The sequence below is a fragment of the Brachionichthys hirsutus genome, unplaced genomic scaffold (assembly GCF_040956055.1).
Source record: "Brachionichthys hirsutus isolate HB-005 unplaced genomic scaffold, CSIRO-AGI_Bhir_v1 contig_1400, whole genome shotgun sequence".
Taxonomy (NCBI): domain Eukaryota; kingdom Metazoa; phylum Chordata; class Actinopteri; order Lophiiformes; family Brachionichthyidae; genus Brachionichthys; species Brachionichthys hirsutus.
The window spans coordinates 12,185-25,000 of NW_027180855.1; the positions used below are offsets into that span (position 1 = coordinate 12,185).

The 12,816-nt window shown below is 42.6% G+C and overlaps 3 protein-coding genes across 3 annotated transcripts; 1 reads left to right on the top strand and 2 right to left on the bottom strand.

The window, feature by feature from the left end:
* Window positions 1-1,107: 1,107 nt before the first annotated feature.
* On the bottom strand, window positions 1,108-8,997 carry LOC137916803 (kinesin-like protein KIF23). Its single transcript, XM_068759769.1, has 23 exons — window positions 8,984-8,997; window positions 8,712-8,778; window positions 8,429-8,557; window positions 7,347-7,452; window positions 7,088-7,224; window positions 6,893-7,005; window positions 6,642-6,812; window positions 6,477-6,521; window positions 5,568-5,680; window positions 5,287-5,408; window positions 5,082-5,184; window positions 4,922-5,001; window positions 4,731-4,850; window positions 4,480-4,639; window positions 4,066-4,227; window positions 3,812-3,978; window positions 3,545-3,718; window positions 3,268-3,471; window positions 2,381-2,614; window positions 1,862-1,950; window positions 1,700-1,778; window positions 1,258-1,328; window positions 1,108-1,175 (listed from the first exon to the last, which is right to left on the bottom strand). The coding sequence occupies exons 1-23, from the start codon at window positions 8,995-8,997 to the stop codon at window positions 1,160-1,162; spliced, it is 2,676 nt and encodes an 891-aa protein (XP_068615870.1). The 3' UTR covers window positions 1,108-1,159.
* A 500-nt stretch (window positions 8,998-9,497) lies between these two features.
* LOC137916804 (protein FAM180A-like) lies at window positions 9,498-10,163 on the bottom strand. Its single transcript, XM_068759770.1, has 3 exons — window positions 10,100-10,163; window positions 9,926-9,999; window positions 9,498-9,842 (listed from the first exon to the last, which is right to left on the bottom strand). The coding sequence occupies exons 1-3, from the start codon at window positions 10,161-10,163 to the stop codon at window positions 9,498-9,500; spliced, it is 483 nt and encodes a 160-aa protein (XP_068615871.1).
* Window positions 10,164-11,529: 1,366 nt separating this feature from the next.
* Window positions 11,530-12,810, top strand: LOC137916805 (kelch repeat and BTB domain-containing protein 4-like; the record flags this gene model as incomplete). The annotated part of the gene is made up of 4 exons (XM_068759771.1): window positions 11,530-11,991; window positions 12,073-12,214; window positions 12,543-12,649; window positions 12,757-12,810. Coding segments are annotated over exons 1-4 (765 nt in total), but the record flags the coding sequence as incomplete, so codon positions are not given.
* Between the last annotated feature and the right edge of the window lie 6 nt (window positions 12,811-12,816).

Consider the following 12,816-nt stretch of genomic DNA (forward strand, 5'->3'; position numbering starts at 1 on the left):
TCGTATTTAAATTTATATGCACTGTTATCAATCAATACAATAGCTCCAAAAATATTCTTTTGTTAGTTATTTCACCTGGATTTGTTTGGTAAATTTTGTGTTTTTAAATATTAACCAGTAATTTAATAAACCTCTGCAGTTGAGTTTGTTTCCACAAGACATCGAACAAATGTCCGAGGTTGCAATATTTGGGTGTGTGGAGCTTTATTCTATCTATATAACTGATATCTGCTTTGTCTCATTTCTAAAAAATGATAAACTGTACTACTTCACAACCTTTCATTTCAAGCTAATTAAAATGGATCTATATAAAAAAATATATTGTTCAACTGAATGAAGCAGGAACACAAGAATTCAATGTCAAGACAAGACAAATATGTTCCCCAGATAAACTTCCACTTTGAATCTCTCAACCTTTATTAAAAAGGAAGCCTGGAAACGATTCCAGAATCAGCTTCTATAGTTAATATCTGGTATTATATTAACATGCTTATTGAATAGCACAAGTTGGGGGGACACAAGCTGTGTCTCTCCTGTTGCTGCAAATCAGCCAAGTCACTAGCAACATCAATTTACTGCTCTCCTGTGCCGCCACCTAATGGCCAGAGATTAACCTGCAGTTAGAAGCCAGAGCTGGAGGAAAGGTGCTGACAACAGAATGTTGCATTGTTTACAAAAACAAGACACAGTTAATGCGAAAGAATTTAATTCCTGGGTGTAGAGTGAAGACAGGAGAGGTCAGCTGATCAGGGGCAGGAAGAAATTTCATTCGGAACTGAGATGTAAAAAAACCCCGAATTGTTCAGAGATCAAGGAAAACAGAACAATCAATTGACCAATCAACAAACAAAATGTAGTGGATAAAAAAAAACAATAGCTTTGTCATGTCTCACTGTGCGCCAAGTAACGTGTGAATATATGATTACACACAAATGTGCAGACTCTTCAGCAGCAAGGCCACAAAAAAAAAAACCCCCACCCCTCCTTCAAAGTTTTTTTTATATTTTACAAAATGGCTTTGGTAATACATGCACATATAAGAGCATGAAAAGTGTTTAAATATTAGCACTAGATCTCAATATAAAAAAAGTTTAGAGTATTGTATGACATTCAGGTGAGGACAGAACGATGAGCTCCGTGGTGCAGCAGGCGGCGGGGTTTAGGGTTTTCTGCGCCTGTGAAAGGGAACGGAGATAATCAGACACTGCAGAGGAAATTATTTCTCTGATGTGAATAGGAAACAGTTAAGAGATTTACTTTGTGATCCCATGACGCCCGTATCCAGGACCCATGTTTGATCCGGCCCTCATCTCTGCAGCCACAGAGCACTGGGAACAAAAGAGAAAGTTGGAAACCATATTGGGATCATCTGTAAAATATGATTAACAGCAACACCATGATTAGAAACATTTGCCGTCCTTCGTCAAATATTTTGTTTCCTATACTTATGATAAAGCGTACATCCCTACTTTACCCGAATGAAACCGTCGAGCAATAAAATGTATGTATTGTTTAACTGAGTAGTAATTGTATTCTATTTAGTGCTAAATTAAAGCGAGCATTTTAATAAGTAATTGTATTTTTGTCCATGTCAATTGTATACTTCTGTTGGCTCAGAAATCACATTTCAAAGACACAGCAATGAAATATATTTTAGATCGGTGAAAATTACTGGAGACTAATCAATTCATCGTCCTACCCTCGTCTCCACATCGGTCCAAGCTCCATCAGATTGATCACCGTCGGCAGGTTTGCCCTCTGATGATTTTCTTTTGAGGCTTCGGGAACAAATGCAAATCGACAAATGTTAAAACTTCCTCCTAAATCTCTGGCCCGTCGACGGCTAATAACTGGCTGCTACCTTGGCAGGGAGGTGAGCCCCTGCTTTAGTGTCTCGATGTCGGTAAACTGGACAGCCTGCCCTCCTCCTCTGGTTCTTATCACATCGCCCTGAAATATCAACAGCAAACATGAGGGAAGGATACTCAAAGTTCATCCAAAAAGAGAAGATTGTCTTCAACCACCTTTTACCCAATGGGTAAGATGGAGCGTACAAAGTAAGACCAGTAAGCGACAACTGCTCTGCTTCAGCTGTCTGACGGGTTTAACCTGCAGTCTTTAGTTTTTAACAGCAGGCATTTTGACCAGTTAAATATCCCGCTTACAAATTAAGATTGGTATATTTTCCTTTGATCCGTGTGACCGTGTGAGGCATTCCGGAACAGTAAGTGAAACATCGGCCGGAGCAGCTTTGGTCAACTGCACGTGATGTTGTTGGATACCTCACACACACACACACACACACACACACACACACACACACACACACACACACACACACACACACACACACACACACACACACGGAAATAATAATCACCTTAATGAGTTTGGTCTTTATCTCGCCATCAGAGGCGAGCTCCTGGTGCGTCAACACGTAGCGGTCACACTTTGAGAGGGTCTTCTCGGTGGGTGAAGACACCTGGATGGCGTTGGGGATGACGGGCTGTAAAACTGTACCCAAATCCATGCTGGAGGAGGGCTTGTGGTCCACCCACTTCTCCCCACCCGTAGAGCGGGAGCGGCGGTGCAGCGGCCTCACGGGCGTCTCCGTCTGCAGAGCGGTGGCGGCGGTTAAAGGAGGAGAAAAAACAGCGGAAACCTCTAGAAAACGAAAACATCTAATCTGACAAAGATTCCTTTCATGAAACTGAAAAATATTAGGGAATATATTCAAATGTAGAAACCTAAATATGAGGAAAAGCATATTGAAAAATCCCCCAGATAGTGGAGGGACAAATCATTTCAAAGCCTGAACACTTTTTCATTGTTGTTCACACGACACCTTTACCAGTGATCGTCTCACCCTGGAGAGACATGCATAGAGTCAACGGGGCGCTGAGGATGCAGAATATACTTTCACATGCATGTATTAGACGCATGTAGTAGTTTCTAGGATTTAAATGCTGCAGCAGGACGGCCGAGAACAGCAGCAAATAACCTTGTGGCGTTTCATAACAGGAGTGCAGGAAACATTCTTTCTGGAGCTGCAAAAATGAGTCAATTCAAAGAAAACGTCTTATGATGTCATGTGTTGAGGGAGTAAATGTATCTCACATGGGTGAAACTTTGAAAGTGAAGGTTTCGACTGCCATTTTGTTGGATTAGTGACGCTAATCCAGCCAGGAGAGAGCACAGCGGTTTAAAGAGATGCTATTCTGTTTCAACTAGCAGCGAGTGACAGACGCATCAATCCGCACGACATACAGGAAGTGGTGACGGCGAGGCCGATCTTATTGTAGGGATGCCTTCGTCTCTGATCGGCCTCCGAGGCCGCGTCTGGCGCGGGGGCGGATCGGGGCGCCCTGGAGTCTTGCTCTCCGTCACAATGGCCTTAAGCTGCTTCAGCTTTTCATCTTTCACCCAGAGCTTGTTTTGCATCTCCTGCTGCTTTTCATTAACGCGCCTGTCCTGTACAGCAAGGAGCACGACGTCAGAGCACATCACAGCCGATTCATCCGGTGATACAAGAGGAGCTACTCACACATTCCTTCTGCCACTTGTGCTGGGTGTCTGTGACCACACCATGCATGCGCTGCTCCATGCGCCTCTTGTCAGACAGCTCCTTGTGTAGCCTCTGATCCCTGGTTTCCAGCTCCTGCTGCATTGAACGTTTGTCTTCCTCGTAGATTTTAGTGGTTTTCTGCAGGATGTCAATCTAGAACCCGAACAAGTGGGCCATTTAAATAACAGCGCGAACACATCTACTCACCAGCGATTTCCAGGAGGTTTGACTGATTTTGCTTCTCACCTTCTGTTCTTGAGTCTTTGTTATTTTCTCCAAGCGTTCGATCTCAGCCTTGCTTCGCTGGATGATTTTGTCTTTCTCGACCAGTTTGCAGTTTTGTTCTCGAGTAAAATCGTTTCTGGCAACACGGTCGGCGTCCACTGCCTGAAGCATGGATTTCATCATTCTGGCTGAAATCAAATGAAGGCAGAGAAACACACGAGTCACGAGAAGAAAGCCCACAGAGGGCTGGGCGGAGCTAGGAAGTGCCGGGCTACCTGCTTTGTTGTATTCTTCAATCTTCTGCAGCCTGATCTTGTATCTGTTCTGCAGAGCTTCGATCATCCTGGGCAGGGTGACGTCATCGTGAGGGTCGGTCAGCTCACAGGAGGGTAGAGGCGGGAGGTCGTGCAGTAGGTGGTTTATACCAGAGGCTATGTCTATGGAAACAAAGAAAACAGCTCAACATCAAAACAAAATATTCCACAAAGGACACGACACCAAACTCTTGCCAGCTCTCAAAGGCAGAATTAGAACCCAACTTAAAAAAGGCACAACCAATTATCCAACCTTTAATTTAAAAAAATGCATAATTCGTGCTTATTGCTTAAAGTTACAAATTTAAATAGGTTTAAGTTAGGAGTTATAATTGACACAAAAAAAAAAGTCTGATTATAATAACCATTACTCACCTCTGTCTGATGGACCGCCACGCTCAATGAGTTGGCGAGAGAGCTCCTCTTGAAAGGCCTGGTTTCTATGGCGACGGCCTGGCGCGAAGCCACAGATTGGCCGATCGACCGGTCGGGCCACTTCCACCTCCTGGGTCATTTCTGCAAACCGCATCACGAGCTGGGCAAAAAGGCACCGCGAGTCAATCAGGGAGCGAAGATTTCAATCTCGGTTCATTCAAAGAGAAGTAAAGCAGGCAGTTTGAGCACACCAGGGTTTCCTCGTAGTCGTCGGCTTTGGGGTTGACACAAATGACCATTTTGACTTTGCCTTCTCCGTCAAAGTAGTTCTTGAAGAGATGAGTTACTTTGGAGTCTCTGTAGGGAACCATCTGCAGGACGAGACTCCGATTAACTCCACGGTTCATCAGTGAATGCGACGATCCGCTTCACTCACTCATACCCGGTTGGTGCCACACATCTGGTTCTCTCGCAGTATTTCGATGCATATTCGCAGATTCAGCAAAGACTGATTGATGTTACCTACAAAATAAGAATTTTGTTTAGCATTGCATGAATTTTAAGAACAGATGAGTTCAAATTTAGAATTTTAAGTATCAGACCTGCTTCTCGTATGCGGGTGCCTTCCGCCCCCGTCCTACCCGTGCGCTCGCTTCCAGCCAAGTCCACCAGGCAGAGCTGGCTAACGGCCATTTGGCTTTTATCCTAAGACACAAGGTCAGAAAAATTCCAGAATGTCTACACCGGTGCTTGTGAGGATTCTTCTACAGATCTGGGATCAGACATTTTGCTTTCATGTCAACAGACCTGGAGGACGTTGTCGCCGTCGGCATCGAGAGGAGCCTGAGCCAGTTTGATGATGAAGACGCTGTGGGAGCGACTGGACTCTCTGTTCAGACAGGTGTTTGCAACCTTCCTCCTCTTTTGACCTGGGAAAAGACAAAAGTTGCCAGTCAGTTTTTGTTTAGTGAAGTTATACTTGAAAACGTCAGTAGACCCAGAGCCAGCAGTACTTTCCCACTTTTATATCTTCCGGAAATGTGACTACCGTATCTGGTTTCTAAATCTAGCCCTTACAAAAAACGTACCCCTCCAGAATACTTGAAACGCCTCCTCGCCAGATTTGACCTCGACTTCCATACAACCGGACACGTACATGTTGTGATTCTGATCCTCTCTGAGGATTTTAGACTGAGGCGGCCTACATGGAGAAAGGATAGGTGTTATTCACGGAGGTGTTGGGATCATGGGGCGTTTACTAATGTTTGATTCCAGCCATGGAGAATAAGCCAAACCGAAGCGATAATTAAAAAGCCATCCAGAGAAGCAGACAGAGGATGAAAGCCATACAGGAGCTTTGCCGGAACAGAGGCTACAAACAGAAGCGGGGGTCATTTGAATTATAGTTCAGGACTGAGGAAATTCATCAGCACTGGAGACATTCCAGATGGAGCTCAGCTTTCAGGTAAGTACTCAGCACTGAACTCGTGATCTTTGCCGTCGCGGACTTTTACAGTCTGTAATTTATCCATTCCATGGTCACAAGTTGAATTAGGCTCAATCGGTGAGAGGGATTTGTCTCAGATGACAGTTTAAAGGAAATAACCAGCCTAACTTTTCCCCTTTGGATATGCAACCAACAATAATTGCATTTAACAATGACAACATAAGTTCTTTCTGATGTTTTTCTACATTGAAAGATGGATCCCGAGTATTCCGTGCTTGTTACAGCTAACTCTGCCGAGTTAAAGCAGTTTCCTGATTAGATTGGCAGAAATATGTTGATTTAGTCATTTGCATCTGAATTATTATTTTTATTTATTTGTTTATTTCTGCCAAGAAATTTGATTATAGTTTTATGTTTTTGCTAGACTGGACATGTCTCCACTATTGACAAGTTTCCATTTACAATCAAAGCAACATATTTTCTTTGTTTGAGGTGGAAAAACATTGATCAGGTCAAGGCTCCGATAAGCGAGTATTCACTGGTCACATACATGAACTCAGTGTTCTGGCGAATAGGTGTCCCGCCACCATTCCACCTGGTAAAGAGAAAAGACAGATGCCTTCCAGAGATCCTTTCTGGCCATTCGATATAGATAGAAATGTCTTTAAATGCACATTTACGCATCTGAAAACAGGCGTCGGTTTTGTGAACTCACTTTGGTTTGATTACATCCTCTTGAGTTTCCTCCAAGAGATCGTAGATGTAGTTGTTGTAGATTTCAATATAAGAAACGAAGACGCTGTAGCTGCTGTCCTCATCCACACCGTCTGCCTTGTAAGCCTCCTCTGGCTTAATCATGTCAGAAATATCCGGATCAGGCTTTTGTCTGAAATCAAGGTGGCGACTTTCACGTTATGCATCGGTGACACTGGTGCAGAGGACCAGGACTTCACACAACTCGCCCACCTGGAGGAAGTTGTTTTAGGAGCAGGCAAGTTGTTTTCTCGCCGTTGGCGCTCCAACAGAGCATCAACTTCACTCTGGACCTCCAGACCATTTTTATCGTCAGTCTTGAAAACCTGGAAAAATGAAGTTTGATACAATAAACAGGTGTAAATATTTCAAAGTATTATGAAGCGCAACTCTTAATGATTTGCTTACATATCTCTTGGCCTGGCAGTGTCCGATACTGCTGAAGATCATGTCAAGGCAGCGAGGTAGAAGTCCACCCTGGCCTGGAGATCCGGTCATCGTGAACGTCTTCCCACTCCCCGTGACTCCATACGTGAAGAGCAGACCTGCAGAAACCAGAATGTAAAGGATCAATCCTGTTGACGTCAAATCAGGTCATCTCTAAACGGTTTCTGATTAAGCATGATTAAATAGACAATTCTTTCTGAAGCTTCGCCGGCGCTCGTACCATTTTTTCCGTGAATGAGGTCGTCAACAAGAGGCTTGGCCACGTGCTCAAACAGCTCCAACTGTGATACGGAAACTCCAAATACTTTTTTGAAGGAATACTGTGTCTGAGAAGGGAAAGCAGGAAAGTGAGATCCTATTTAAGACAAACGCTGAGCTGGTGATGCTGTAGTTTACCATCAGCAAATCAATAAACAAAAATTGTCTGTTAGTATATTGATTTGAAAAGGTGTCACATCTATCCTGACAGACAAATCACTGAATGACATTTCTGTGCTGAATATTCAGTATGGCATGAATATGACAAGCTCCGGAGTTACCTTATCAAGACAGCTATATCGTGTTTAGAAAAGCTAGTACTGTAAAGAATTTAGCAGACGCTGCTCCAGACCATAAATTATGACCTAGAGGAAAGACATACGGGTGAATGCATCCCATCACTTCATGGTTGGGATATTTTCCTCTCAGATACCGTCTGGAATGTTTCTGTAGTGAGTCACCCGAGAAATGTCCCTCAACCACTTCTAGTTAGCTCCCGTCAGTACAGAGGAATGGCTCCAATCTGAATGTCTGCACTCCAGGCTCAATAGATTGTAGCACATCTGGCCCTGCCACACCTCGACTTTCCACAGAAGTACAGCCTTTCCTGGCCTCCCGCCACCAAGAGTGGAGTGCAGCCAGCTGACCATTCCTTGCCTAACGCTCTGCTAAGGTGGCTGCTAAAAAACAGGAAATACCATCTGATAATCTGAGCTAGACCATTTTAACAGTTTCAGTTTACTGCTGCTACTGCGACATCTGAATATCCCTGAAGGATTAATGAAAATGCAATGATTATACACTCATCTTTACATAATTATAGTCAATTTCTATCAACAGATATTCCTTAATATAAAACATGGGCCATTAAGCAAACAGTACAATGCATAGATTGATGCAAATCTGATCTAAAGTATTTATCTTCAGGATTTGGTTTATGGGACTAACTACAAATAATAATAACTGAGGAACATCTAGAGTAATGCTGTGGATAGGTTGTGAAAACGCTACATCCCACCAGAGAGAAGTATTACTGCAGTTTACCTCTTTGAACTCGCCATTGCGGTTTGTTTTGAAGCCTTCGGGTGAATGCAGCTGGAGGGTGGAGCTGCTGATCACCTCGATGCAGCATTCCTCGTCTCCTGCGCCCAGGGGCCGGACGCGACAGTACACCTGAACAAATACAAGTACAACACACAACTGAGTATTTGCAGAATGATCAAATCTGTCACACGTTCAACGTTACAACAACACACGTCCCGTTGCGATCCGAACGCACCGAATGCTAGCTTTCGGTATTCAGTGTAATCGAATGTCAGGCACTCACCCCGACCGGATCTTTTTGGTTGCTGGAAGGTTTTTTGGGAGGAAGCCTGCGGGGCGTTCTACCCTTCCTGAAAAGCAATACATTGTGCGTGTGGCGTTTCGTTATCTATATTTACAACCCGCTAGTTTATTAGCCCTTAGCTAACGCTGAAACCCGAAGCTAAATTATCCGCGCCGGTTTGGATTCCGTGGACGATTAACTAATCTAAACTATAACACGATACTTAAAATATATATATTACAAATAGTGTTAGAATACCAAACTGTACTTACGGTTGCCTGATCATTGTGTTTCGCTGTTTCTCGAAGCACAACAGCAGCTCCTTCTGCGATAATTTTGAACTTTCCCTCCGTCCGCATTCCGCAATACGAGCCGACAGCAACCAATAAGATGTCACATCAATGGTCACGTGCTTCCGTCTTCACTTTGAAGTCCGTAGTAAGTAGTTGTAGTCCATATTTGTATTTGTGTTGTGTGCGATGGTAGGTTTTGTTTTAATCTAATCTAATATGTTTGTAAAAGTTTTACAAAAACGTTGCGAATGTTACACATTTTATAAATAAATTTGTAATAAATCTTATTTCCTTAATGCTACAGCTTCACCTTAATAAATATGTCGATGGTATATACGTAGCCTATGCAGAAATCTACAGTGCTCTAAATGTTGCTTGCTTTATTTAATATTTATTAAATCCTATGTTTAAAAACAAAAACACTCCCCCAAATCCATCTAACAGCCTTTTTATTGCAAGCGCAGTCAGCTCATGCAGAATGGCAGGGTGTTAATCAGGCATAACTAAATAAAAAGCTTCCACGTAGGTCCTGGACTGTGATGTTGGCCAGTTGGAGGAGCACTCCACCCCAGGCCTCTTGTTCCTCTTGTTCCTGATGTTGGGCCTGGTGGGCAGAGTACACCGTGGCCAAGATGAGTCTCTCATACTGATCCTGAGTCAGCGGCCGCCTGCTCTCACCCTTCAGCATGGTCACCATCTGCGCCATGGAGATTATACTTCTGGGGATGTTGTCGTTGATCTGAGACAGAAAAGCTCGTCCTGACCTCATTGAGGCCAGCTCTCTGTCAAGCAGGACAATGTTGTTGTCCTCGTCCATTTCCAACCCATAAAGCAAGATCTGCACACAGAATTTTGGGGGGGGGGGGCATCAGTTAATCTGAACCAAACATGGCAACTCGAAAATAAAAATGGAAAAGGTACCTCAAACATCAGGTTTGCATTAAATCCTGACGTGCCGATGTTCTGAGGAATTGGATGTTTGCCTGCAGCAACATCTAAATAAATAGCAGCACATTGAACAGTGCATGCAGCATCTTCAATAATGTAAACATGTACACATCACACAGCCAGTTAAAAAGATCTGGTTCTACTTACCTTTTAATGCTTGGCCAATTAAAAGCACGAAAATAACTTGAAAGAAAATTTTGACTTGTTTCATTTTTGCTCTTCTCTTGATTGTTTAGCGACGGATCATACACCACGTCCGTCTTACCTCTGCTCTACCTCGCGTATAGTTTTGGGAGTGCAGATGCAGCTCGGCCTGAATACCAATCATTTTTCCACCTTGGAAAAAGAGATCAAAAGCCAGTTGGCTGCAATGATTTTTAATTCAATGCCTGGTTCTTATCCTCAGCATGCAGTAGTGGTAGTGAACAGAACTTGAAGCTCAAAGAGGCAGAAAAATATAAAGAAAGGTTATTGAAATAGTAAACTAGACGTGATGATGTGTATACAGAGCATTTGAAAAAGAGTTTGTAGGATATTTTGTCATTGAATAACTGGCAATTTATATATCTGTATATTTACAGAATTATGTTTGTTCTTGTTGGGGTTTTGACAATTATAATCAATTATTTTCTGCAGAGACACAGTTCTGACACTCAGTCAGCACATCATGGGCCAAGCTGCCTCGGCTCTGAGTACATTAAATTGCAAGAAAACTTTACAATCTGGTTACTTGTTAATAAACTAAAACACTCGAAAAGCGTGGAGTTCGTGAAATGTGTCGTAAATTCTGTTTGACTTTGTTTTTTGTCATGAATTGCACAGGAGTCACTCTGCAGTTGTTACACCCGTAGTAATCCAACTCCACCGCATGGTGGCAGTAGCGCCAGTTCACACAGCAGAGTCGTCTCACATTGACTAGAGAAAAGGTTTATTTACATCCGGTGAAGAGTTCGGTTCCTCCTGAATAATAAAGTAGTGGAAGTATTGGTAAAATACTCAATTATTTCTTTCTTTTGAAGTGGTTAATTTGTTTTTTGCAGCTTTCTCGTTAACTTAAACCTGCACTCACAGTAGCATGGCTGGATTTTCACGTACTGGCCAGCTAGCTAGCTGCTGCTGGTGCTAAAGCTAGTTTATAGTAACCCTAAACATAACATAGCTAGCTTAGCCTGTTACATATTTTGCACGCGTGTTTTTGCTGTGAAGTGAATCTGCCGTTTGTGTTGTCATATGTATTGCATTTTTAAATTCAGCAATTAACGCACCGATATCTAGATGATCCCCAAAAACATTTCAGTGGATAGTTTTCAAAACCATATAGTAATACTAAATTTGCTAAATTTAGCTAATACTACCCACAACGTTTATCTGGTGTATGTTAGAAATCATTGGCTGATAATCAAAGGTACTTTTCAAACATTTTTTTTTTCCAACGAACAGCATTCTTTCGAAACGTTTCAACAGCATCTGAACAATATAACCTAAACACAGACAGGGCTTTTGTATTATTCTCTCTTAATTTGAACTGCGGGTGTAAACGGATGCTGTCTGTGTTTGTTGACGTGCAGGCAGTGAAGATGGAGTCCAGTGAGGAGGGAGGCTTCGGTGTCGGAGGCTCTGTGGGAGAGGATAACTACTTCTTGGGATACACCTTCACCGACCGCTCCCACGCCAGCCGAGTGGTGAAGAGCATCATGGATTTGTGTCTGGAGGATGGCCTCTTCGCTGATGTCACTATCACTGTGGATGGCAGAGAGTTTCAACTACACCGGTTGGTCCTCTCAGCGCAGAGCAGTTTTTTCCGCTCTATGTTCACCTCCAACCTCAAAGAGTCCCACAACCGCTCGATTGAGCTGAAGGATGTTAGTGCCACCGTCTTTCAGTTGCTGATTGACTACATCTATCATGGCACAATTAAACTAAGAGTGGAGGAGCTGCAGGACACGTACGAGATGGCAGACATGTACCAGCTGACGGCACTGTTTGAGGAATGCTCCCGCTTTCTCTCACGGACTGTAGAGGTCAAGAACTGCTTACAGGTGAGTCACTCTAACTCAAAAGACTGAAGGTATATGTTACTTAGTCATAATTGTATATTTCTGATTATATATTTTGCTTAGGTGATGTGGCTTGCAGATCGACACAGTGACCAGGAATTGTATACTGCAGCCAAGCATTGTGCTAAAATCCACCTGACCCAGCTTCATCAGACTGAAGAATTTCTTAACCTTCCTCTTTGTCTGCTCTTGGACATCATCAAAGGTACCTTCTCCTTTTTTAACATTAAACATTACTGCCAGCCAAAAAATACATTTATTTTTAAAAAAAATTGTTGAATTATTCTACAATATTAAAACATGAATTGAAATGCATTTTTAAAAATGTTTCTGATTTTTATTTATTTATTAATTTTATATAATTTTCAGGATTTAGAACCTCAGACCTCATTGACTTACTGGACACTTTACAGTTTTAACTGAATTTTCCTGCACTACACTATCAAATCTTCAACAAAGATATAAATGGCAAACAAATATATCAAATGTATATTCATGCGGCTCCACCTTGCCTTGTGTTTGCATGCATTCAGATGGCGTTCCAAGCTCCCAGAATCCAACAGTGGCCATTGAATCATGGATAAACCAAAATAAGGTGGAAAGAGAGGAGTTTTCTTGCATCCTCCAAGAAAATCTCAAGGTTGTAATCTATAAACTAAATACAAAAAGAAAAGCTTTTGAAGTGAATTATTTTCTTTCTGCATGTATTTATACACGTGGTGTCTGACGTTCCTCGTTTGTGTACAGGAAATTGGTGAGAATGTCCACATTTACCTGATTGGAAAAGAGGAGGCACGGACTCATTCC